This window comes from Peromyscus maniculatus, chromosome 1 (genome assembly GCF_049852395.1).
Source record: "Peromyscus maniculatus bairdii isolate BWxNUB_F1_BW_parent chromosome 1, HU_Pman_BW_mat_3.1, whole genome shotgun sequence".
Classification (NCBI taxonomy): domain Eukaryota; kingdom Metazoa; phylum Chordata; class Mammalia; order Rodentia; family Cricetidae; genus Peromyscus; species Peromyscus maniculatus.
The window spans coordinates 138,159,439-138,184,517 of record NC_134852.1 but is presented as its reverse complement, the minus strand read 5'-3'; the positions used below and the strand labels follow the sequence as shown (position 1 = coordinate 138,184,517).

The following is a 25,079-nucleotide window of genomic DNA, read 5'->3' as shown; positions in this document are numbered from 1 at the left end:
GGAGGACAGAACCTGCCCACTGGTGATGACGTGTCTGGGGATGATAGGGTCATCACTGCTCCATGACCTTGGCTCTTCCCTCCTGCTGGGTTTCCCAGTAGGCTGGAGGCCGGGCACCAGCTGTGGGTCTGGGGTCTGGGGAGAGGAGGGAAGCCTGGCCTTGGTACGGCTCTGGCTAGCATCCGTGGGGAGATTATCGGCATGGTTGTTGCAGTCCGTTAGGTGGTTGGTCCATGGCAGTGTCTGCAGGCCTGTCCCCCCAAACTTCAGGCCACCCATTTCCCCCCTCTTGCTTCAGCCACTGTGTCAAGTCACACCCCCGCCCGCTCTTCCCAAAGATACTGACCAAGCGTTTTTGTACAATAAAGTTTAATCACAATTATAAAAATGTGGCGTTGGGTTTTCACTATTAACATTATGTACAATCCAGCCCAACAAGAAGGGCCTGCCCCCCACCATCCTGGCCCAGGAGCCAGAGCCCTGGGACACCAGGGTGGGAGGGTGACCCACAGGGTCTGGCAGGAACAGATGAGGCAGGGTTCCAGGCACAGAGTTCCCAGGACTAGGGGCCAAAGGCCCCCCCAGGGGGAGAACATGGCCACTGCCCCAGAGACCCCTAAACTGGGGAGGGTGCACAGAGGGCAGAAGGGGAAGTCCCCACTAACATGAAGCAGAGGGCTCTTCAGCCCCCAAGAAGAGCATCTATACAGGCTGGTACCCCAGGTTTCCACAGGAAACAGCTGCTGGCAGCTACCAAACATTTACAGCTTCTTCTCCGCAAAGAAAAAAAAAATTAAGAGGGTGGTTGGGCATGGGGTACAGGGGAGTCAGAAGTTACCTCAAAGGACTGAGGCTCCCTTGCTGGGCTCAGGGCCCCTATCCCACATACGGAGATGGGGCATGTGGGCCGTGCTGAGCCCACTAAGGCTGGGGGTGCTGGGAGCGTAGGGCACCAGAGGGGAATAAATAGGGTGAGGGCACCAGTCCTGCCCCACCTCAGTTGAGGGAGCCGCGGCAGCTCTCAGTGCCGCACAGACACGGGATCTTGTTGTCCTCCAGTGGGAACTTGTAATCGTAGGTGATCTCCTCATCCACGCCAATGGGCTGCTTGGAGTAGATCACAATCTTCTTCTGAGACTCGATGGTGATCACCTTAGCGTAGCAGTTGGGCTGCAGGAGGGGCAGTGTAAGCCGCAGCCCCACCTCACCCCTGCCCAGCCCAGCCCTGGCCCAGCCCTAAGCGCACCGTGCAGCAGTGGTTGATGAACCTGGCCAGGTTGCCACACTTGGTAGCATCGATGATGGTATCGTGATCCACCCGGAAAAGGTAGCTGCTGCCAATGCCCTCCTGAACGTAGCGCTTCTCCCGCATGTCGGCCACCATCTGGGAAGATGAGATGCACACGTCATGGACATCAGCCGCTGTATGGGCTAGACCTGCTCCCAGCAGCCCCTCTGGCCAAGCCAACAGCTCTCGGGGCCATGCTGATTGGATATGCATCTGGGTCTACCTGCTCCCACCCATTCTGACCCAGAGTCAGCCACAGGACTGGGGAAACTAGCACCGAAACTAGTTCTCCCGAGAACCTGTGACCACAGTGGAGCCCAGTATGCTGTGGGCCTGGGACAGCTTCTGAAACCACAGTGGCCATGCCTCCAATTGAGTCCGTTCCTAGGACTACCCTTCCCAGACACCTACTAGGCAGCTGGTGAGAGCAGATGGCAGATGGTCTGTGCCAGGACAAGGGCCTTTCAGCAAGGGGCAGCTATTCCCAGGAAATAGGCAATGCGTTTGCCACTCTCACTGGGGGACCTCACCCCTTTGCAGAGTTCTAACCACCAACTCTGTAGTGAGGACTCCTCCCAGGCTTCAATCTCCAGCCAAGTCCACCTCAGTGGGACAGTGAGATGTCATTCCTACAACCCTAGGACCCTGAGCCTCACATCTGCACTGGGAAAAATCTTGACCACATTTCTGTTCCTTCTGCTGCTCCCAACCACTTTCCTAGAAGCTCATGGAGAGGCCTGGAGAAAGACCTCAACGCTTTGTTTCCACCCTCTACAGCCAACTACCTGGTCCTGTCAACCATTCTGGACCCACAGACTAGACTCCTGTCACCCCGTTGTCAGTGTCTCATCCATACCTTGGCTTTGATCTCCATTAAACCCCACTGAGGCCAGCCCACACAAGCTCTTCTCTACACAGCCAGAGGGCTCTTACTAGTTTCTCAAGTCCTTGCCTGCACAGCTTCCAGGACATTCCCCATCCACAGGCCACACTTGACTGACAGGGTTCCAGCTCTGAGGAGTTGGCTCCACTTGCATTCCCAGACTCACATCCCTGCCACTGGCCCTGAACAGATGCAGAGGCCTCGTCCTCCTCAGAGGACCAGCTTCTGGGCTGTGCGCACACTGTCCCCCAAACTGGAGCATATATATGCAGCTGCCAGGAGTTCATTACCCTTTAGCTTGCGGGTCTCTGGAAGGTTCTGGGTCCCCACAACACCTTCAACCAGGCTGGACCACTAACGTCTAGTTTACTGGGTAAGTCTCAAAGCTGGGCAGTGGCAGTAATGAGCGAAGCTTTGTACAAGAGATCAGATGGTGGCGTGAAATCCCATGCAGTCCGGTCAGCAACGGCTGGTGCTGGCGTGGAGCCTTACCTGGCGGATGTTCTGGCCAACATACTCTATCACCATCTCATCAGCTGCGATGGGTTCCATGGCAAACAGACCCCACTCATGGATTCGGCTCCGGCCAAATCGGAGTTTCTTCTTCCGGAACTAGGGGACAGAAGGTAGCTTCAGCTGTTGGATGCTCCCACAAACTTGGACCTTCCCGCCCCTTCAGCCCCCCCCCAGGATCCCGGCAGGGGCAATCTCCTTGCTGTGGTTTGTTTCACGGGGTCTCCTCCCTCCTCCAGTTCCCCCTCCTGACCTTGAGCTGGTTTAGCTTTAGCAGATCACTATCCATGATGGCTGAGGTGCCAATGGCGCTCAGTAACCGCCGCTGCTCTGACCGTCGCTCAGAAAGCACCCGGTTAGTCCCCTGTGAGCAAGACAAGGAGGTGGTGAGTACTTGAAGGACAGGAAGGAGGCAGCAAGCTAGGGCTGGGGTAGGGCTCTACCTGAGTGTCCACGCCTTCCAGCTGTCGGGCTGAGACAGGGCACACATCTAGGTACTTGTCCTTCTCTTTCTTGCTAATGGGGTAGTAACCTTCGCTGCGTGCTGAGCCTGTCTGATGCTCCCGGGGCCCGTCTTGGGGCCGTCGCTTGCGCTTTGGAGTGCTTAGGTTGGTGAGTGCAGGGTGTTAAGGAAGAGAACAGGTTCCCTACTGGCCAGTCCCTTGGGGCCCATACCTCCTGTCCACCCAGACCCAGCCTACAGGGTAGCAGGTCCGATGGTGAGAATACTCAGGAGACAGACTGGAGAAGGTGAGTCTAGACCTTGCCTGTTCTGCCAGAAGAGACACAGGGCCGAGGGAAAAGACAGCTGGCAGCTAGAGAACAAAGCTAACCGAGGAGGCACAGTGAGTTAGACAGACAGAAGACCAGCGCAGTCCTAGGAGTGCCCTGAGGATGCCATTTGTGGCCACATGACCCCGGGGAAAACTGTCCTCATCCCAGCCCTATGTCCCGCTCTAGGGTGCAAGCAGGCTCTGCGGTTCAGGATATTGGTGTGATGGACCCAGTGGGTGTCATTAAGCCAGTCAGCCCCGCTGGTCTGCTGCAGCAGTCGCTCATACGTCAGCCGCAAGTAGCTCATGTCTTCCAAGTCCAGGCCTGAGTTCCAAATGTCATACAGGATGGTCATCTGCTCAAATTCACTCCTGGGCTCAAAGGAGGGAGGCGGTGGTGGTGGGGGTGGGAGTGGTGGCCGTCTTCGTCGAGTGTGGGAGCGGAGGCTGCGTCTCCGGACAGCCCCTTCCTCGTCACTGCTGCTGCTGCTGCTGCTGCTTTCTGAAGACTCGGACTCCTCTTCCTCCTCCTCCTCCTCCTCCCCTTCCTGCTCTGGATGCTGCTGCTGCTGCTGCAGCTGGTGCTTTGGCTCTTCTGCCTCAGCCACCACCACCTCAGGGGCCTCCAAGACTTCATCCGCTGGGGAACTGAAGAGAGCGGCAGGGGCAGGAGCCGGCTCTAGGGGCCGAGGCGCTGGTGTGGCAGGCGGGGGCTTGATGGCCAGGGCATAGTTGTGTTCCAAGAGGATGTGGCTGAGTAGAGGGCTTGGACGCTCAGCCTCGTCTGAGGTCTCTGTGGCCTCTGAGTCGTCACCAGTGGGGAGGGTAGCCAACCCACGTCGGGCTGGGGTCAGGGCTAGGTCAGCCAGCACTGCCAGGTCCACTTCTGTCCCTGACTCAGTGGCCTCCTCTTCTTCAGTAGAGCGGACACGACCTCCAGACCGATTCCGACCTCCTCGGGCCACCTCCTCAGGCCAACTCTTAACCAGAGATGCATGGTCCAGGGGCAGGTTACGAATGGTCCGCTCCACAACCCGAGGGACTTTTCGAGAGACTGGGCCAGGAGACTTGGCCTGCAGGGGGGCAGCTGGGGGCGGCTCTGGGGCTGGTGCCTCCTCTGTGGCAGAGAAGGAGACAGTTTTCCGGCGTTTCTTGGGTGGGGGTAAGAGGGGGATAGGAGAAGAGGGGCGCTCATCCAGGCGGGGGGCAGGGTCTGGAGGTCCAGCTGGTGGCTCTGGAGGAGGCTGTGGTATATTAGGTGGTTCCTCAGCAGTACCTGGGGATGGAAGCACATGGGCAAAGGCCAACCTCATCAGACAAAACTGTCAGGGCTGTAGACCTGGGCTCAGCTATACTGGAATGAGGCAGCCTTATTTCATTTCTACCCCATTCTGCCTCAGCTTCCATCTAGTCCACTCCTGCTGATCTATACACATACCTGCTTACTCTGCCTTTCTCCTGCCCATATCATTCTCAGAACTGTGTGCTCCCTGAGCAGGATAGGGCTCTGTACCTGTTCATTATTCCAGCTGACAAGCATATACTGAGTCTGGTCATGTCAGGTATGGAGAAAACTCAGAGCAGACAGATAAGAGCAGGAAGCCTCCATTCAAATGGGATAACCAACCAAACCAAATGTCTAGCCAAACTAGGAAACTGGGGAGGGCAAGACTCCCATGAAATACTGGGCTTCTAGACTTTTAGACTAAAGAGAACACATTCCATGACTAGATAGTTGTGGGCTCAGAGCTTTTACATCTGGCTCTACCATTTTCAGAACTAAGCGGAAGCAGTACCACGTCTGGCTGGGCAGGCAGTGATCAGCTGCACACACTGCCTTAAACTGAGTGTTCCTCACTTGGGAGCACTGAGTAAGGTCCTAAATGTGCTGTGTTCTTAGGCGTGGATATCATGTAGGTCTCAGACACTGGCAAAGTCCACAACTTAAGCATCCAACTCAGCTTCTTCACACAGATCTGTGTGTGCTCCCTCACATCCCCAGGCTTTCATTTAGGACACAATTTTTGGGTTACCTGTTCAGTCAGTACAACTACATTTTTTCTGGGAATTGCTCTAGTATGTCCTCAAATTCTTAAAAACAAGGCCCTAGAAGTCGGTTCCCCAGCTTTCTCCCTCAGAGCCATCACTGACACCACAAAGACTGTCACCTGATCCAAGCTGGCCCAATCAGAAACTTTCCTAAGAAGTTCTAAGATAGGTTGGTTGGCCCGTTGCTAGCCTGGTGGTTTGGTGGGTATTAACACTGCACGGGAATGAAGAAATAGAGGAAACCTATTTCCTGGGCAAAGCAAAAATAAACCAAACTAGAGGAGAAAAGAAAGGCAAGACCAAGGTTTGAACTCCCACCTTTTTAAAGCTCTGTTTTGCCTGATGTACAAAATTTATCACTCTTTGACTTTGACCTGTCCACACTCTCTCACTCCATGCTCTCCAGGGTGGACAACTGAGTTCACATCAATGCTCTCATTGCTCTTGGGCAGACTGTTCTTCCCAAGCCTCAGCTCTATAATCTAATTGCCAATGTTTTTAACTCAAAGTACAGAGGCCATAACTCAAATACAAGTCATCAGTGTCTGTAATCCTAGGTCACTTTACTGAACATCTTTTCGTGGCATGTAGTATCACCAAGTTATTTATCCTGTCTTCATCCCTATTTCCACTTACTGTCTCTGAGCCTCAAGTGTAGTTCCTCAAATGCCCACCCTGTTTTGTGAGATATGGTCCTTCACTAGGACAGTCCCAGGATCTGTCTCTGCTTCTCCAAACCTGGGGTCATAAGTGCAAGCCACCACACCTTTATGTGGGTGCTCAGATCAAACCCAAAGGTTCTCAGGCTTATGTGACAAGCACTTTACCTCCTGGGCTCTATCCCCATCCCTGACTGTATTTTACCTGTATCCCCTCAACACTATCCTTCTATCTCCTTCCCCCTTTCCCAAATCTCTCTTTTTGAAATGCAGATGAGGGGCCCAGAAAATGGAAGGAAAACAAAGCCTTCTAAGTGGCCTTTTGCTGCCAAGAGATTCAGAAGAGGCTGTGAGTGTATGAGGTGTCAGAAGAGGTCATCAGAGGTCATCATCCTATGGATGCTGAAATCTTTTAAAATTTCATTTTAGAGGGACCCCTAAGTCCCAGCTTCCCATCCTCCATCCTTCGCTATCTTTCTAGCCTCTGAACAGTCTCCCTGTGACACTCTGGCTCCTCTGCAACTCCTCTCTGCAAGGCATCCTTTCAAATACTATTACCTAGTGACATGCTTCCTATGGCAAAGATAAACTTCTTTACATGGGCTCTGCATTTTGCATGGGCTGGTCCTCACCCACTTCTATAGTTCTGGCCACCCTCCACCCTAAATTTTCAACCTATCATAGGGTAACCTTTCTTCCAAGTCTTCCAACTTGCATTCTGTGCCTTATGCAGAGCTTATATATCTGCTAATTACTCCTCATTGTGTGTTTTGCCCAGACTTTAGCCCAACTGTGCTTCAGCAGGAGGATGTTTGCAGACCCATAGATGCCTTCAGGAGTTATGAGTTCCTTGCATTTTTCCTTCATAGTACTTATCGGTTTGAAATCATAGTTATTTTTAATGCATTTACTGCTTAACTGGCCTGTATCTTCCTGTAGACTGAAAGCTTTAAGAGGATGAGAACAGTTCCTGTCGGCAGACGCCCCATCACAGCTGCATACAGCTACTGGTGTAGTAGTGCTCCATAAGCTTCTCCTGTTATGAATGAACAGTCCCTACAGTAGGACCATCATATGCACGGCTACAGACTGACAAGGACCATACACATACAAAGGAAAGCAAAGGCAGAACGCAGTTATGAGTTAATGTTGCTAGGTTCCCACTTACCTGCCTCCACACATACATAACACCTCACGTACCGAGTGTAGGTAGACACCATCCTCTAAGACACTGACCACCATACATCTTAGTCATGTCACCTACCTGTAGGCCGTGTGGGAGATGTCTCCTTTTCAGGGAGAGGCATGACAGGGGAGCCTACAACTCTGTCTGTCTCAGGCTTCTCATCAGGTGCTGGAAGGGGTTCTGGGACTTCTCTGGAGGTTGGTGACACTGGGGGAATGACTGCTGACTGCTCCTCTTCTTCAGAGGAGGACTCTGATGAGGAAGATGAGGAGGAGGAGGAGGAAGAGGAAGAGGAGGAAGAAGAGGAGGAAGAGGAAGAGGAGCTGCTACTCTCAGAGTCCGACGTGCTACCATTCTCTCCATCTGAGTCAGCATACAGAGAACACTGGGAGGATGAGTCGCTGTCCTCATCCTCACCTGGAAATCCAAAAAAGACAATCAGTGGTCAAGCTGTGGGATCATTCCCTAAGTACTCTGGATGTGAGGCTCTAGGCCAGGTGCTACGAGTCCAAGAAGTCAAGAGGTTAAATAAGCAAATACCTGCTCACAGTGACAGACATTAGCATAAGGGACTGAAGAACACAGGAAAAAAAGCCCTGGGTTCTGCCTAAAAGAACAAGTCTGGGAAGGCCTCCCTAAGAAGATGCTAACATCAAGGAGGAGGAGGAGACATCCCACCACAATGAAATGGAGATGGAGCAGGAGCGTCAGTAACAACAGCAACAAAACAGAGAGACCTGGAGACTGGCAAGCAGTCAGCTTGGACCACCAGAGTGGGTTTGCAGAAGCTGGACAAAAAGAATTCTGGAATAAACAGCACATGCTTTGAAAGCAGAAAGAACACTGAGTGTGGCGAGAGGTCTGAAGGGGGTGGGGCACAAACATGTGGCATAAAAGCCAAAGGAGGGACAATTCAGGGGAGAGTGTATCAGCAAGGAGTGGGGAAGGTATGACTGACTAGTGCAGTCACAGAAATGTTGAGTGTCACAATGAGATCCTACACTGTATCCTAAAGAGATTCATTAAAATAAAGCCAGTCAACGGGGCGGCGGTGGCACATGTCTTTAATCCTAGCACTTGGGAGGCAGAGCCAGGTGGATCTCTGGGAGTTTGAAGCCAGACTGATCTACATAGAGAGATCCAGGACAGCCAGGGAGGGACAATCTACACAGAGAAACCCTGTCTTGAAATTAAAAATAAAAAGCCAAATAAATTAATGGGAGGTGAGTTGTGGGGGAGGCTAGGGGTGGGAAGAGGGAGGACTGGGGAATCTGTGGTTGATTATGTAAAATGAATAGAAAATCTCTCAATTAAAAAAAAAAAAAACAGGGCTGTTACCTGCAGGATATAGGACCCTGCACCACATCTGCCTGCACGCTGCCATGTTCCCGGCTATGATGATAATGGACTGAACCTCTGAAACTGTAAGCCAGCAACCCCAATTAAATGTTTTCTTTATAAGAAAAAAAAAAAAAAAAAAAACAGGGCTGGAGAGATGGCTCATGGGTTAGAAGCACTGGCTATTCTTCCAGAGGACCCAGGTTCAATTCCCAGCACCCACATGGTGGCTCACAACTGTCTGTAACTCCAGTTTCAGGAGATCTGACACCTTCACACCAACACACACAAAATAAAGTTAAGCCAGATGGTGGTGCACACCTTTAATCCCAGCACTCAGGAGGTAGAGGCAGGTGGATCTCTGTGAGTTTGAGGCCAGCCTGGTCTACAGAGTGAGTTCCAGGAAAGGCACCAAAACTACACGGAGAAATCCTGTCTCAAAACAAAACAAAAACAAAAACACAAAATAAAGTTAAATAAATCTAAAAAGTGAGTAAATAAACAAATACATAAATGAGCCAGTCATTGGCAGTAGGTACATTAATCTAGAGGTAGAGGCAGGATGATCCAAGTTTAAGTTCATGTTTATCTACGTGGCAAATCAGAAGCCTGCCGGGGCTATGTGAAACTCTTCCTCAGCAAAACAAAGGGTCAGCAAAATGGCTTCAGCAGGCACCTGTTGCCAAACTGATGACCTGAGTCTGAACACTGAAACTGACACGATGGAAGGAGAGAGCTGATGCACATACACACTCATATCATGGCATAGCCCTTACATATACCATACTTATGGAAGATCAGTACTGGATGAAAGGGTACTAAAATCCTGAAGACGTATGATGGAAAATGCCTGTAATCCCAGCACTTGAAAGACTAAGTAAGGCAGTGAGGCCAGGAGAGAGGGAGAGAGAAAGAGGGAGAGAGAGAGAGAGAACAGAAGCATCTCTGAATTCCATAATGGAGTCAATTAGAAGGTGGCAATGGTGGTGGGGACCTGGAACACGAAGACAAAGTGCAGACGAGCACATGAGCAGGGCCGGACTGACTATACAAATGGCCTATAGTGTCCCTCTGGCCGAAACAGGGAGTTAGGCAAAGACTGCCGAGAAGAGAGGACATTTCCTAAAATGATGGCATGTTGTAATTCTAGCACTCCCCTTAGGTAGAGGCAGAACCAGGAAAGGATTACAAAAGGCTAAAGATCCTGTCCCTAAGAACTTAAAGGAGAAAAGCAGAGAAGACAATTCAAGCTGCAAGTCACAGGGACAGCTGATGGAAGGGCCAAGGACCTACAGGAGGAAGCTGCCTTCCTTCTGAGCAGGGAGCCCAGCCCTCTGCTTCTTTTCTTCACTGAGACCTCAGATCATCATTGCTACCAACCCTGGACGCTGCTGGAACAGGATTTCAGAGAATTCCTGATCGCAGTGCAGACAACAGGCCCAGCACATTATCAGACATAATTACCCTATTTCATCATTCTTAAAAGTGATGCAGTGATTGGACCTGTCACCTGTCAAGTCTGTTCCCTCCAACAAGCTCTTTTCCCCCCCTTTGGTTTTCAAGATAGGGTTTTTTTTTGTGTACTGCTCTGGCTGTCCTGAACTCACTCTGTCGACCAAACTGGCCTCAAATTCACAAAGGTCCTCCTGCCTCTGTCTCCTGAGTGCTGAGACCAACAAGCTCTTAAAAGCAGGAACCACATCTGTCTGGATCAAGGCTTTGTCTGAAATTTGAAACAATAAGTACACATAGGAGGTTTTTGGGTTGTTGCTGTTTTTTTTTTTTTTTCCAAGACAGGGTTTCTCTGTAGCTTTGGAGCCTGGCCTGGAACTCACAGAGATCTGCCTGCCACTGCCTCCCGAGTGCTGGGATTAAAGGTGTGTGCCACTACTGCCCGGCGGTTGCTTTTTTTTTTTTTTTTAATGCACGTTTCTTAAAAACAAAAACAAAAAGGTCTGTGGAGTTGGACCCTCTGGAACCGAAGTCACATGGGTGCTGAGACCCACACCGGGGTCCTCTGTAAGAGCACTAAGTGCTACCAACCACTGTGCTGCCTCTGTCACCCCTCAACCCACTCCTAAGGAATGGAGGTCACTAAACCATGTACGAGCCATGAAGACGTGTGGGTGGACGGAAGAGTGTCTGGTAACGGCAGAGGCAGGAACAGAAAGGAAGCCTGATGGCTAGGCCTCACAGGAAGAGCAGTGCTCTAAGATAAGGAGGTCTAGACTGGTACCATCAAGGTGTAAGAGGATAGTGCATACCCTTTACCTCTAGGACCTGAGAAAAGAAACAGACTTTGCTGGACTGTCCACAGGGAACGTATTTCAGAAGAGGGAGTACTCTGAATTAATGGGGTTAATGTTCCAAAGGGTCCCAGGATTCCAAAAAATGCCATTAAACAACTGTCTTTGCAAAGGGCAAGACTGACCAGAAGTCCAGCAGGAAAGATCTATGAATTCAGGAAAAGACAAACCAGATAGTATAATCCCTTCTTCCTCAGACCTGAACTCTGTTCACCTGTCTGAACTTACCATCTGATGCCTCTGTCTCCTTCTTGGTGGCATCCACAGCTTCCTCCCGCTCTTCATCTTCCTCATCTTCTTCATCATCATCCTCATCCTTAAAGAAAAGGACAAACTGAGACTAACAGGAAAAAGACAAGTCTTCACTCACGAAGCCCTGCTGGCTGTCTGGATTCCAGCTCAGTGAGAAGCTGGCTGTGCAAACAGGTGTTCAGGAAAGGCTTCTGGCAGACACTGGGTGCCAGCATCTTACCTTCTCTGAGGAAGACTCCTGGGATGCCTCTTCCCCTTCACTGTCCAGAGCAAAGGATTTCCGGTGCTTGCCTTGGGTCTTCCCTCGTTCTTCATCTCGCTTCGAAGGCTTGGTCCCTGGACGTCCTGGCTCCCCAGCTTCCTTCTCTCGCTCAGGATCTGCAAGAGGAAGTCAGAGCAGTTGTAACTGATCAGTAATTACTGCTCTCCTATCCCAGACGCAAGGAACTTCACACACACTATTGCCCACTTTACTGACAGGCTGAACTTACAGACAGAAAAAGTTGAAACTCAGCACAGAGACCAACATCCTAACATGTTATACAACTTAAACTACATCCCGCACGTTTTCTTTCATCATTTTGTACGCTGGGTGAAAGAGGATGCCAACTTGTTTTATCAGGCCCAAGAAAAGAATACAAGGCAGAGAGTTCTCCAGGGAAGCAAATCAGACTCAATAAAGAAGCCTCAAGTCACACAGCTACCAACAGCCCAAACTTAGAGAGACTAGGACGGCTCTACCACAAAAGCATTAGATGGTGAACTCCAGATGTGAAATTTCTTCTTTGTAAGTGGAAAAACCAAAACACAGAACCGTTTAAATCAGCACAGCAGAGATAAGAACCATAACTAAAACCGTAACTCAGGGACAAGCCTATCTGATGCCTTCTGGAATTCCTTTCATTCACCTGAAATCTGGACCAAGGTCTCCATTTGGTGCCTCCCCCAGATACCCTGACCCCGCCATCTCTCCTCTTGCTTGCTATCATACTCTAAGTAGACCACCCCTCCTCCTCTGCCCCATCTCTTACTTACCATCTTCATCTTCCTCGGCTGGAGTAGAAGGCCTGGGTCTCTTTTCCTCACTGGCCTCTGAAATTTCTGATGGCTCTTTCCTCTTTACCTGGCAGATGCAGAAAAACAGGGCCCACTTAGAATCCAATCAGGGAGGAGAATGAGGAGGAGGGAGGGAAAATTAAAAACAACCCCTCAACTACCATCACCCACAGCCTCACCCAACTCCCAACCACCATTTCCCCAAGAAAGGGATGCCCACCCGCTTTCCCGACCACCACAATCCTGGATACCTTAAATGAAGGCAACCGCAGGGCCCCTCGTAGCCCTGACCCAAAGGCAAAGGCCTCAATGCCTGTGATACCGCCACTCTTGGCCCAGTCTACGAGGGACAGCATGCCTGGCTCTTTGAGCTTCATCTTTTCTTTATCCTCTTCCTTGGCTTGCTGCTTGGCTGCATTCTGGAATGGCTGCAGATAGTAGGGAGACTGAGCTGCAGAACCCAGAGCACAGGTATTCCCGCCTGCCCAAGAACCAACAATGCGCCTCAGGAACACAGACATCCATCAACTGACACTATTTCTGGTCAATTAAAGCAGATTCTCAAGTCTGATCATTTAGGGCATCCACCCTTAGGAAACAGTTACTAATTTTTACCATGTGACAAATGGTAGAACTGAAGACAAGCCCAGAAACACTCAAGAGTTCTGTCCACTGCAGGCAGCACATGAACCAGGACAGAGCTCGTCTGACCCAGGCCTGTGCTCACCTTTTGCTGGGTCTGACCCCCCTGCCCATAATGCCCACATCCACTTCATTTTCTCTTACCCCTACCCTGACCTGGGCAACCTGGGAAACGTCAAGGCCTACCTCCTTCAGCAAACACCCGTGTCCACTGTCCCCAGACCTCCTCACCTTGGCCTTTTCTTCCTTGCTCTCCCACCACTGGTCAAAGGCTCCAAAGGCCACATTCTCCACCATCTTGCGGTTGAGGTCTCGCTGCATAATGCTCTTCATCTCTTGGACAAGGGTGGCCAGCACACGACCCACAGTGCCTGCTGACGGCAGGGCCTTGCTTTCTGCCACCTCTGCTTCTTCCCTGTGCGGCAGCCGGGCCTCTTCTCCCGAGACTGAAGAAGGCAGGGGCTCGGCTGCCATGGGCAAAGGCAGGTGGTAGGCTTCCCGGGAGTATGCCCCTCGACCTTCTTGCCCTTGTGTGTACAGCGCGTAGGGCAAGCCGTAGGCCGCCTCTTGTGGGGGTGGGAAAGGGAGGAAGGCCTCGCCAAAGGCCCCACCAGGAGGACCAGCTGAGGCAGCAGTCAACCCCTTGCCCTGCCGCAGCTGGTGGAGCCGAGTTAACATCTGGGTCTGCATCTGGAAGGACATGGGCATCCCTCCCCACTGTGCCCCAAGTCGATCCATAAGTTCCAGGGAGTTCACAAAGTCATAGATGTGGGGTGGTGGTGGTGGAGGAGGCGGAGGGTACTCAGGGGGGGGTGGTCCATCTGGGTGGGGTGGGAGGAGGTAGGCAGGTTGATGGGGAGGATAACCCAAGGGAAGGGAAGAAAGGTAGGGAGGAGGAGGGGGAGGTGGTGGTGGCGGTGGCGGCGGCGGTGGCTGCTGGGGGGGCGTTGGGGCTGGAGGAGGTGAACCGCCCCTGTCATCATCAGAGATCTCCATATCTTCTCCGGAAGAACACGGAGAAGCCTGTAGGGTACGGAGCAGAGTCACAGACAGCTCTAATAGGAGCTTTGCCCTCAAACCTGTTCTCTTGTCTGAGCGCCTTCCCTCTCCCCGAAGACATACACTTCCTCCCCAGATGCTACGGCTGGCTCCAGGCTCACCTGATTCTGTCCATTGGCCTTTGGTGACTCCCGGGCAGCCCCCGGCTCTCCACTCCCTGTAGGTGCTACATCTTCAAAATTAGCTGGGGCAGGAGGGGGTGTGCAGGGCCCATGAGCTGCCCCAGAAGGCACCTCACCCCCTGCATCTCTAGCCCCAGGGCCTGCACTGTTGTTCTCTTCTTCTTCCTCTGTATCAGAGGCCAGGAAAGAAAACTTGGAGCGCTGTTCCTTCAGCAGCATTTCAATGCGGGAATCCAAGCTGCTGTGCTGGGCAAAGGGGACACTCTCATTGGTGGTCTCTGGGGCTGGGGAGCCAGAACGGGCAGGTGAAGGTGGGCGTGGGGAAGTCCGGGCTTCTTCTCTCTCAGGGCTGGGTGCCCCACCACCACCACCACTACCACCACCACTACCACCACCACCACCTCCACCACCAGGTTCTGGAGGCTCTGGAGGTGGGGCCTCTGAGGCAGGGGGCCGGTAGTCTTGGTCAGTGGATCGGTTGGGCTCAGGGGCCAAATAGGAGGTATAGGAAGGTGGGAAGCGCTCAGCCGTATTTTCAGCAAATGGGGCCCCAGGAGGGTCCTCTCTAGTTGCCCGGCGAGGTGGGTAGGAACTGTGACGCTGGTAGCGATTCCAGCTTTCATAATATGCTGGGTAGCTAGAGTCAGAACCACGAAACTGAGAAGATGAGGAAGAAGCTGAGGAGGAGGAGGATGACGACGAAGAGGATGAAGATGTGGAAGAGGCGGCTGCAGTGGCTGCAGCAGTTGCTGAGGTGGCAGCAGAAGTGGTTGCAGGGGCTGAAGATGCAGAGAAATGGCGGCGAGAAAAGGCATCTTGATAGCTGTTCTCTGACCGCCGGGGTTTGAAGGAGGAGGAAGTGCTGCTGAGGAACAAGTCGGGAGTTAGCCAGGCTCCTCCCTCCGTGACCAAGCGGACTGCTTCCGGTGTCATGTCAGAGCCCCTCCTGGATGCAGATTTGATCCCAGCATCCACATGGTGGCTCAACCTGTTCCAGGTGATGCACTGCACAGGCACTAAGAACACTGTGTGCACAGACATACATACAGGCAAAACCCTGGGACACATGAAAACCTTTAAGATGAGCTGGAGGGGTGCTGCTCACAGGTTAAGAGCACAGACTGCTCTTGCAGAAGATCCAGGTTCAATTCTCAACACCCCCATGATGGTGGATAACCATCTATAACTTCAGTTCCAATATACCTGTCTCCCTCTAGCCTGCTTGGGTACTGCGTGCATGTGATATACATATACACATCTAAATACACACAGACCAAAATTCTTCAACATCTGCTTCTATGTTGCTGATCAGGGACCACATTAGTATCCCTGAACAGCAATTTGTCAGTTGAAATTAGAGAGTAAAACAAATCGTTTCCAATTCCTTCTCACAGAGACTTGGGGCTCGCTCTTCACAGCTGCAGCCCCCAGAATCAAACGGCCCAGGCCAAGATGGGTGTTGTCCATACCTGCTGGAGTAGGCAGAGTCCTGAGAGTAGGGGGTGCTACCCCGAGGTGTGTAGGGGGTTCCTTGGGAGGACTGAGGGGTGAACTGGCCAAAGGAAGACGGGGTATCTTGGGAGCAGGGAGTGCCATTGCCAGGGGTGCCCCCCACAGCAGTGCCTGCTGGGTAGGCAGCTGTGTCCGAGGAAGATCGACGGCGGGCTTCAGTCTGGAGAAAAAGTGAGGCAAGGAGAGAGGAAAAGAAGATGAGAAATAATTTAAAACTGTGTCCTACCCCAACCCCAGAGCCCTGTTCTTTTGTTTCTGAGAGCACCTAGGCGTCATTCCTTAGCTCTTCCTATCCTTAACAGTCAAGTTTAGGACCTTCCCAGATGGCTCCTGCTCCTGGTGACCAAGTAATGAGTCCATGTGCCTAACACCACGGCAGCCACAGGCTTCTCACCGTCTCAGTGGCTGCTCCAGAGCTCTGGAACTTCTCACTCAGGGCCTTGCCTCCAGTGGGCACAGTCTGAGGTGTGTAGGAGCCATTGACAATCAATTCATAGTACTTCATTCGTTGTTGTCCTAGACAGAGAGAAATGGGAATTAATGGTCAGAAGGAAAAACAACCTCCCCAATTGGTAGTCGTTTCTTCCTCAGGCTCAAGTCTCCTACAGTTCCTTGAGTTGTATGTTTTAGAACATCAGTCTCATACTTAACTCAATCCTTGGAAACATCAACCTCATTTCTACCCGCTTGTTGTTTTAACTAGATCTATCCTTTCTTTTTATTTTTTTGAGACAAGGTCTCATATAGCCAAGCTGGTCAAACTTGCTGTATAGAAAACTATGACCTTCAATTCTTGACACTGTTGTCTCTACTTTTCGGGTTCAGGGTTACAGGTATGTAGCGCCATGTACTGCTCTTCTGCAGATTTATGAAACAAAGGGTGGCTCATCTCTACTCTGAACTATCAAACAAACAAACAAACAAACAAACAAACAAAACCATTTATGTGGGTAGGCAACAGTGCTTGGCTTTTCATGAGAGAGGCCTTGGGTTCAATCCAACCACCCTATTTTGTATACTCAGTTTACACACATACCTCAACTAGAGTGTTTTGTAAACTTTGAGTACTCTGCACAAAATAGAGACGGTCTATCTGCTGCTAAGCCCCTTACCCCTTAGGTTATAAACTAAGACTGCAAAACTGCAGCTGCACGAGTCCGTCTAACCCACGGGCATTTTCTTTGCCTTGCACAACGACCTCAAAGCTCTTCTTAGACGGGGCTAGGTGGTGAGTGGTGTGCTGGGTAAAGTGCCTGCCACCCAGCCTGACAAACTAATGTGGATCCCTGGGACCCACGTGGTGGAAGGAGAAAATAAATTCCCACTTGTTGCCCTCTGACCCTCACAAGGCCATACATGCACAATGGACATGCAAACACACAACAAATAAATATAGGAAAATTTCAGAAGGATCCTGGGTGGCAGTGTACGCCTTTAATCCCAGCACTGGAGAGGCAGAGGCAGGCGGATCTCTGTGAGTTCAAGGCCAACCTGGACTACACAAAGAAATCCTAAACCCTGTCTTGAAAACTGGAAAAATAATTTTTTTTTTTCAGAAGGGTGTAATCCTTAAAAACAAACAGGCGGCAGTATAGTGGTACACACCTATAATCTTCATACTTGGGAGACTGAGGCAAGGCCAAGGATCCCTCCAGCTCACTATGAACTAGCTACACAGTGAATACAAGTTAACCAGAGACAGACAGCAAGACTGACTCAAAAACATAAACAGGGAACTGGAGTGTAGCTAAGTTGCAAGGGTATCTTCCTAGTATGTACAAAACTCTGGATTTCATCCCCAGCATCACATAAACAAAGCATGGTGGCACAAGTCTATGATCCAAGATGAAGGAGGATTGAAGCCAAGGTCATCCTGGGCTACAAATGAAGTTCAAGTCCAGGCTTGGCAACATGAGATCCTGTCTCAAAACACAAGAACAAGGGCTAGGAGAGACTCAGTGGTTAAGAGCACTGCATGCTCTTGCAAAAGACCTGGGTTTGGTTCCTACTACACACATCATGGCTCATAACTATCCTTGACTCCAATTCCAGAGGATCCAACATCCTCTTCTGGCATCTGTGGGTGAGCACGCTCTCTTAAATGCCGCGCGCGCGCGCGTGCGCGCGCGCGCGCACACACACACACACACAAGCAAAAATAAATCTTTAGAAGCAAAACAAAACAAAACAAAACACACCAAAAATAAAACCCATGAGGTAAAGTTTAGGATTCAAAGGCAGCTATAGAGTGAGACCTATAAAACAAACAAAAAAGTCAATTAAACTATTAAAGGCTCTTTAATCTTAGCACTCAGGCAGCAGAGGCAGGCAGATCTCTGTGAGTCCAAGGCCAGCCAAAGCTCTATGAGAGTCTATTTCAAAAACAAAAACAAAACCCAAACCTAAAAACCATGAGATCGCATATACAAGTGCAAGTCAAAGTTGAGAACGCGAGTCTTGACTCCCACTTGCAAACACCAATGAGCAGCTGCTTCCCTTAGAAGGCACTGTAACCTCGTTTGCCGGGAGTCTCATTTCTCCCCTGGAATTCCTTGAAAGCAGTGGAAACCAGCTCCATTTTTACTCTGTCTCTGTGTGTGATGGACTTGTGGCTGTCCAAGTGCACATACGTGGAGGCCACAGAGGACACTGGGTATCTCCTGTTATTGCACTCTATCTCGCTCCTTCAAAACGGAAGCTTGCCATTTCTTAGGCTGGCTGATCAGGGAGTTTCTGGGATCTGCTTGTCTCTACACATCAACACTGAAGTTACAGGCACACATAACTATACCAGGATTTTATGAGTGATGGAGATTCAAATTCACGTCTTTATACATACATAGTAAGTATTCTTACCCACTGAGTTATCTCCCAGTTCTTTTGGTTTTTTGAGACAGGATCTCATTATGTAGCCCCAGTTGGCCTGGAATCATCTGTGCAGACAGGCTAGCCTCAAACAGTCCTCCCATCTCTGTCTCCCAAAACTAGGGTTATAGACACACGCTACCATGAAGCTCTGCTTTATTTATTTTTATCCTCATAGATTTGGTTTTATTGGGAGGCCATGAGCATGCTAGCCATGTTCTCTACTACTGACCCAAAACTCCAGTTCCTCAACTACCTAAAATTTCAATCTTAGTGTATGTGCTACTGAAGCAAGCACAAAACATCTATAATTCCACAACAACCAAAAAAGAAAAACCCTCACTGAGCCAAAGAGATGACTCAGCAGTTAAGTGCACTGGCTGTTCTTCCAGGGGACTGGGGTTCAGTTCTCAGCACCCATGTGGTGGCTCACAACCATCAAAACTCTAGTTCCACGGGAATCTGATGCCTTCTTCTGACTTCCATGGGCAGCAGGCATACATGCTGTACACAGATATATATGCAGGCAAAACAGTCATATACATAAAAATAAATTAAAATCTCAGTACTTTGGAGAACCCAGTATTAGATTTACTACAGTTCAAATCTTACCCTAAGTACAATTTCTTAGAAGCAAAAGAGTGTGATTGACAATGGGGTACTCTCATTATCATGTAATCAATAACATTTAAAACAAAACAAAACAAAAACCCTGGCATGTACCTTAATGTTTCTCTAAAACTTGAAACATTTTAAGTTGAGAAACACACTGGCCTCAAGAATTTGGGCAAAGAATCTTTTCCCCAATTACTGGCTGAGCCCGACAGGTGTTTGCCGATTATTTGCAGGCCTTATCCCTGCTACAGACCAACCCTACGCACAGGCAGGGAACCCTCACCTTTGATATCAAGCTGAGCATGGATGATATTGCCCATGACAGAGGTAAGGTGAAGGTTTTTGACCGTCTCCTTGGCACCCCGAGTACTGGTGAAGAGCACACGGGCCAGGCCCAGGTGCTTGCGAGTGCGTGGATGAAGAAGGATCTCCACTTCTTCCACCTCACCATATTTCCGGCACATATCCTTCAGGAAGGTTTCCCGCACATTGTCATTGAGCCTTGCAAAAGTTACTTCCTTTAGTGGGATCTGTCCAATATAGAATTCATCCAGCTGTGGAAAGACAAGAGTTAGTCTGGGGTTTCCATAATGAGCATAGTTCCCTCACCATCTGGGAAACTTCAGGGATCAAGACATCAAGACAGGTCTGAAAGACTGATGTGACAGGCAAGTGAAGTGAGGAACACAAGCCCTACATTAGTACTGACCTCTCTCCCTCTGAATTCCTCTTACCTCAAAACGAAAAATCGGGACACACACACACACACACACACACACACACACACACACACACACACAAAATGTAAGAATCAACACATACAAGAGAAAGTAGAAGAAAGAAATAATCTATTAGTTCAAGTATACTGACTACCATAGATTAGATACTAGAAACACAAAGGTAGGAAAACAATTTCCCATTCAGAAAAGAGACAAGAGAGTGCTGAGTGTAGTGTGCACTCCTATAATACTAGCACCTAGGCTGATGCACAAGAATCATCAGCTCTATCAGTTCAAGGCCAGCCTAGGTTACCTAGCAAGACAATGCCTCAAAAAGAAAGAATGGAAAAAAAAAAAAAAGATGAGACATATATATAATCTAAACATGACATAGTGGTAGCAGAGATGTAGTAGACAAGGTGTCTGGGAGCCAAGAAAAGGATCCTTCATACAGAGAAAAACTGGGAAAAGAGTCACAAAGATGCTACCGTTCTTACTGGGCTTTGTATATAACTCAAAGTTTACCAAAACAACAGATTTCCAAGACATGGAATTATCCATCTTGATGATATCCATTGAAGAGGGTCTGGTTTAGATATAACAGGGGTATGGTATCAAGGAAGTGATAAAGCCTGTCCAGATCAATAACCACACATGCCAATGCCTCAAAATAGACTTAGCTTAGCATGCCAGCAAGATGGCTCAGTAGATATAGGCACTTGTTACCAAGTCTGACAACCTTGAATTTGATCCTTGGATCCCATGGTGAAAACCAATTTCCACAAATTGTGCTCTAATTTCTACACAATGGCATGAAAGCTTGTGTGTGAACACACACGTGAAAAAAAAAAAATGAACAGACTTGTCCTGCAGTGGTGGCCAATGCCTTTGATCCTAGCACTCAGGAAGCAGAGGCAGGCAGATCTCTTGAGTTGAAGGCTAGCCTAGTCTACAGTGTGAGCTCCAGGACAGCCAAAGCTACACAGAGAAATCCTGTCTTGAAAAACGAGAGGGGAAAAAATAGAAAAGAAAAAAACACACTTGGAAAATAAAAGCAAAATAACAAGAGAAGCAGAAGACAAAAGACAGCAAGACAGAGTCTAAACCTGAGGAAGGGGGAGTCACAGGCACCTTGTGAAGTGAGTGTGAGCCTCTGCATGAAGAAAACGGCAGCGGTTGAAAGAGAAAGACTGGATGGAAAAGAAAGAACTGCCAGGAGACTGCTAAGTTTCTAGCCTGGGCACCTGAGTATCTATCTGCTGTTGCTATTCAGTGGTAGAGAAAAATGAAAAGGATTGCGAGAATAAGGACAGTGTGTTTAAGTCTCTAGTTCTGGGTGGATGCTAGCTGAAGTACGTATGGGAAGTAAACATTCAGGCAATAGAACTTAAGTGAGATTGCTCAGGGAAAGGGAAAGAGGGGTGAAGGCACCCCATAGAGTAAGAATAAGTGAAAACAAACAAACAAACAAAAAAATGGAAGGAAATGAAGAATCACCAATTCTGTAAGCTCAGTCCGAAGCTTGCACATCCCACTAAAGCGGGACGTGGAGCCGCTCTTACAAACCAGTTGGAGGAGCACATGCCCAATGACAGTGGGGACCAGAGGACTCCAAGTGGGCCGTGGCCTTCGTACCCTTCACTGCTGAGTAACTAGGACAGCCACCACCATGCTGTTTCTTCCCACACCACCCACACTCATCCCTCAGACATCCACACCCTTGTCACCCGCGATACACTAGACACCTCGGCCTCACAGGTCAACAGCAATGAGATCTGGTTGTCAGCGTTCCACTGAACAGCCACTTTTGGTGTGCTATGTGGAGACCAGGGTGCTAGGATCCTTGACATTCTCCAAGAACCCACATGCGGGAGATCAGCGACACTTACTTTAAACTTAGGAACTGGGAGGGAAAAGTCTCTGTTTTTGGACCTGACATGGCAGCGGGGGTCTTGGAGGTCTTCCACTGGCGTATACTTCGAGTCCTAGTAAAGAACACAGAAGGAGGTGAAATCAGGATGAAAGCTGACCAGGCTATTGACTCCATGAAGCCCATGCAGACACAGACACACAGACACACACAGACACCACACACACAGACAGACACACACACAGACACATGCACACAGACACACACAGACACATGCACACAGACACACACAGACACCACATGCACACACACACACACACTGAAGAGCTGACAGAACTTGCTCGTTCTCAAAAAACCCAAGCTGCAAGCCCAGGTCTGGGCGCTGACAGCGGGGAGCGCCGGGCACTCACGCTGACGCTGAAGTGGACCCCGTCGTAGCGGTACACCTTCTGCGACGGCCTGCGCAAGGCAGGGTCCAGAGCAGGGTCCACGATGAGCTTGTAGTTCCGCCACTGGAAGCTCGCGGCTTTCTGCCCGTCTCCCCCACCTTCCTGGTCCATCCTTGCTCATTTACCCTGCCAGGAGAAGAGCGCTAGGCCATGGGGGTCCCCTCTCCCCGGCTAGCCCGGGGGGCCAGGTCGCCTCCCCCTCCAGCAGCCCCGGCTCCACACCTCGGCCGGACCCGGGGCTCCCCGGGGGTCCCTGTCACCCTCCATCCCTCTCTCCGCCCCCAACTCCACCCTCGGGGCCCAGGCCCACCTCGCGCGCCCCCCTTTCCTCCCCTTCCCGCTCTCCCCAGCGCGCCCCCTCCCCCGCCCCCTGGCAGGCCCCGCCCCCTCCCGCCCCCTCACCGGCCAGCGGCCCGGGCCGGGCCCCGCTGCTCCTCCCGCTCCCGCTCCCGCACGGCCGCTCGCGTCCCCGCGCCCCGATGCCCCGATGCCCCGGCCCCGGAGGGGGGCACCTTCTTCGGGGCGTTGGAAACACCGCGAGACCGAGCCTGAGACCCGGCCTCGGCCCCTGGAGCCGGGCGCGGGGTGTGGGGAGGGGGGGCCCCGCGGGTAACGCGCGCCCGCTGCCCTCTCCTCCCGCCCGGGCGCGTTCGGGGCTCCCCCCCCCCCGCCCCGACACACACTCTCTCCCCGTCTCCGCGCACGCGCGCCGGGGCCCTACTCACCCGCTCGTGGCGAGCGGCTCCCCCTCCCCCCACCGCGCGCAGCACCTCAGCGGCGTGAGGCGGCGGCGGCGGCGGCGGCGGCGGCGGCGGCGGCAGCAGCGGCAGCGGCAGCGCGAGACCCGGCCCCGCAGCGGTGGCGGCGGCGGCGGCCCCCCCACCACCTCCTCCTCCTCCTCCTCCCCGGCGCGCGCACCAAACACCACCGCCACCTGCACGAGGCCCAGCGGGCGCGGCGTCCGCATCCGCACTTTCGCTGCGAGGGCGGCCGAGGCGTCCCCGGGGCCGAGCGTAGCGGCCTGGCCCCGGCCGGCGCCCCGTCAGGCTCGGGAGTTGCAGCCCAGGGAGCCTGAAGAGGGGCCGCATCCCCCGGAGAGCGGACTGCGCCACCCTGATCCGGCGGCCCGGGCTTTGGGGTTCGTGACGAATCGGCGGCGGCGAAAGCTGCGGCGAGCCCCCGAGGGGAGGGGGGGCGGAGCCAGGGGGAGGCGGCCAGCCGGAGCTCGGGAGATGTGAGTGGCGCGTCGAGCGACGCAGATTCGCGAGGCGGGCGGGGCAGACAAGTGGACAGGATGCGCGCTCCTTGGCTCCTCTTCCCTGCCCCTTCCTTGCGCAGCTCACACGCCTGGGAGGCTGCGGTGCAGATTCGCCACCGTTCCGGGCTGTGGCCGTCACCTCCTCTCACCTGCGGTGGAGTCGAGGAAACGACGCCCGCTCAGCCGAGCCCTGTTGGCAGTGTCGGCCGCTCCTCCCGGGTCTCTGCGTCTGGCACGGCTCAAGTAGCCGCGCGCTCCCGACTTAGGGCGAGATGGCTCCAGGGGGAAAGTCTTCCCAGAGTGTCTTGAGACATTTCGGGCAAGGGAAGGCGCCCAAATAATCTTTTTAAGGAGTCGGGTAGCGAATCTGCGGATCCGGTTGTGGGCGGGGCTGGCGCGCCGCGCAGAGGGGCGTGGCCAGGCGTGCGGAGCCCGGCGTAACGGGCCGCTCGCTTCCCGTAGGAGCCGCCGAACCCTGGGCGGGACGGGAGGTGGAAAAATACAAGCAGCGGCGGTGACTCAGGCCCTTCGCCGGCCCGCGCACCGAACGCGGTGGTCGCTTTCTCGCCGCTCTTCTCCTCGGGCCCCTGCTGTTGTCTTTCGGGCAGAATAACGTCGAGCTTGCTGCGCCCCGGAAGATGGCCTCGAACTCCTGATCTTTCTGCCCCTCTCTCCCGAGGGCTGGGATTGCAGGTGTGCGCCACCCCAACCGGAGTATCGGGTGCTGGGGAGCCAACCTAGGGCTTCGTGCATGCTAGGCCAGCACCCTAGTCACATCTCCTTTGGGCCTGTCTTAAAATGTCCATTTGACCAACGGGGAGCCGGAGCTATGTCGAACAGGCCCACGGGAGGTGTAACTAGATTTTAAGCTGTCTCGGGGTTCACCGGGTAAGTTTAAGAGAGGCCTAAAGACCCCTCAGTGGGTCCTATGAAAGGAAAGGTCTGCTGGTAACCCAGTTATCCGTAGGCATTTCCTAGGCTAGGGCTTCACTCGGGAGCCGCTGCTGAGATTGCCCCAAGGTTGAACACCCTTCTCATCCGGTGAACACGGGTGTTCCCACCAGGTCTACTCGCTGAGCTGAGGATGCGCTAAGGGGCCCCTCTACCAGTCCCTCAGTATATTGACCTCCCTCCAAGAACGGATGGCCATTGGTCACCAAAGACTTGCCACAACCCTCACAACAGTGTAGGAAAAACTATTGGAGCTTGGTTTTACATTTTAGTTGACCAGATAATAAAATGAAGACTGTCCAAGTCTTCACAAGATTGACAGGAATTGTGCTCTAAAATTATGAGGCTGAGAAAAAAAAATCTACATGAAGACACAGGAGATGATGTTCCTGTTTTGTCCCAGTTGAAGGGTACCAAGTCTTTTGTTTCTTTCAGAAATCCCTATATAAGGGTAATCAAGGCACACACTGTGTAGCTGTGGGCAAGATCATCAGCCTTCCTGGCCTCAGCTGCCTCTCCGAAATGGAAAAGATAGGCTTGTTTATTGAGATGGCTGCCAGGACTAAATGAGAGAGAGAACTTACAACTAGTCCCATAGCACAAAGTGATCACCCAAGAAAGAAATTTACATGAAACCCTGAGTCCAGGAACAAGAGTTCAGAAGCCTTGGTCTCTGAATAACTGACCACATTCAGAAGTTCAGCCCTCGTCGGC

General features: G+C 51.7%; 1 protein-coding gene across 4 annotated transcripts; it reads right to left on the bottom strand.

The window, feature by feature from the left end:
* Positions 1-352: 352 nt before the first annotated feature.
* Positions 353-24,223, bottom strand: Setd1a (SET domain containing 1A, histone lysine methyltransferase). Of its 4 annotated transcripts, none has more exons than XM_042284187.2 (19): positions 23,564-24,223; positions 22,118-22,282; positions 21,727-21,822; positions 19,402-19,672; positions 16,033-16,154; positions 15,596-15,798; positions 14,106-14,991; positions 13,177-13,968; positions 12,555-12,731; positions 12,283-12,370; positions 11,468-11,625; positions 11,224-11,311; positions 7,430-7,768; positions 3,675-4,733; positions 3,128-3,300; positions 2,938-3,048; positions 2,664-2,783; positions 1,247-1,384; positions 353-1,170 (listed from the first exon to the last, which is right to left on the bottom strand). In XM_042284187.2, the coding sequence occupies exons 2-19, from the start codon at positions 22,265-22,267 to the stop codon at positions 997-999; spliced, it is 5,145 nt and encodes a 1,714-aa protein (XP_042140121.1). In that variant the 5' UTR covers positions 22,268-22,282; positions 23,564-24,223; the 3' UTR covers positions 353-996. The 4 variants fall into 4 exon arrangements, with proteins under 4 accessions (XP_042140121.1, XP_076409206.1, XP_076409202.1 ...); XM_076553091.1 differs by lacking the exon at positions 23,564-24,223 and adding an exon at positions 22,882-23,017; XM_076553087.1 differs by lacking the exon at positions 23,564-24,223 and adding an exon at positions 22,559-22,696.
* Positions 24,224-25,079: the final 856 nt, after the last annotated feature.

Excerpts from the sequence above, each read along its gene's own strand:
- Setd1a (XM_042284187.2), bottom strand. The coding sequence starts at position 22,267 with ATGGACCAGGAAGGTGGGGGAGACGGGCAGAAAGCCGCGAGCTTCCAG. Across the intron at positions 14,992-15,595 it reads GACTCTGCCTACTCCAGCAG|CAGCACTTCCTCCTCCTTCA; the intron begins GTATGGACAACA and ends CTTGTTCCTCAG. Across the intron at positions 12,371-12,554 it reads TGCGGTTGCCTTCATTTAAG|GTAAAGAGGAAAGAGCCATC; the intron begins GTATCCAGGATT and ends TGCATCTGCCAG.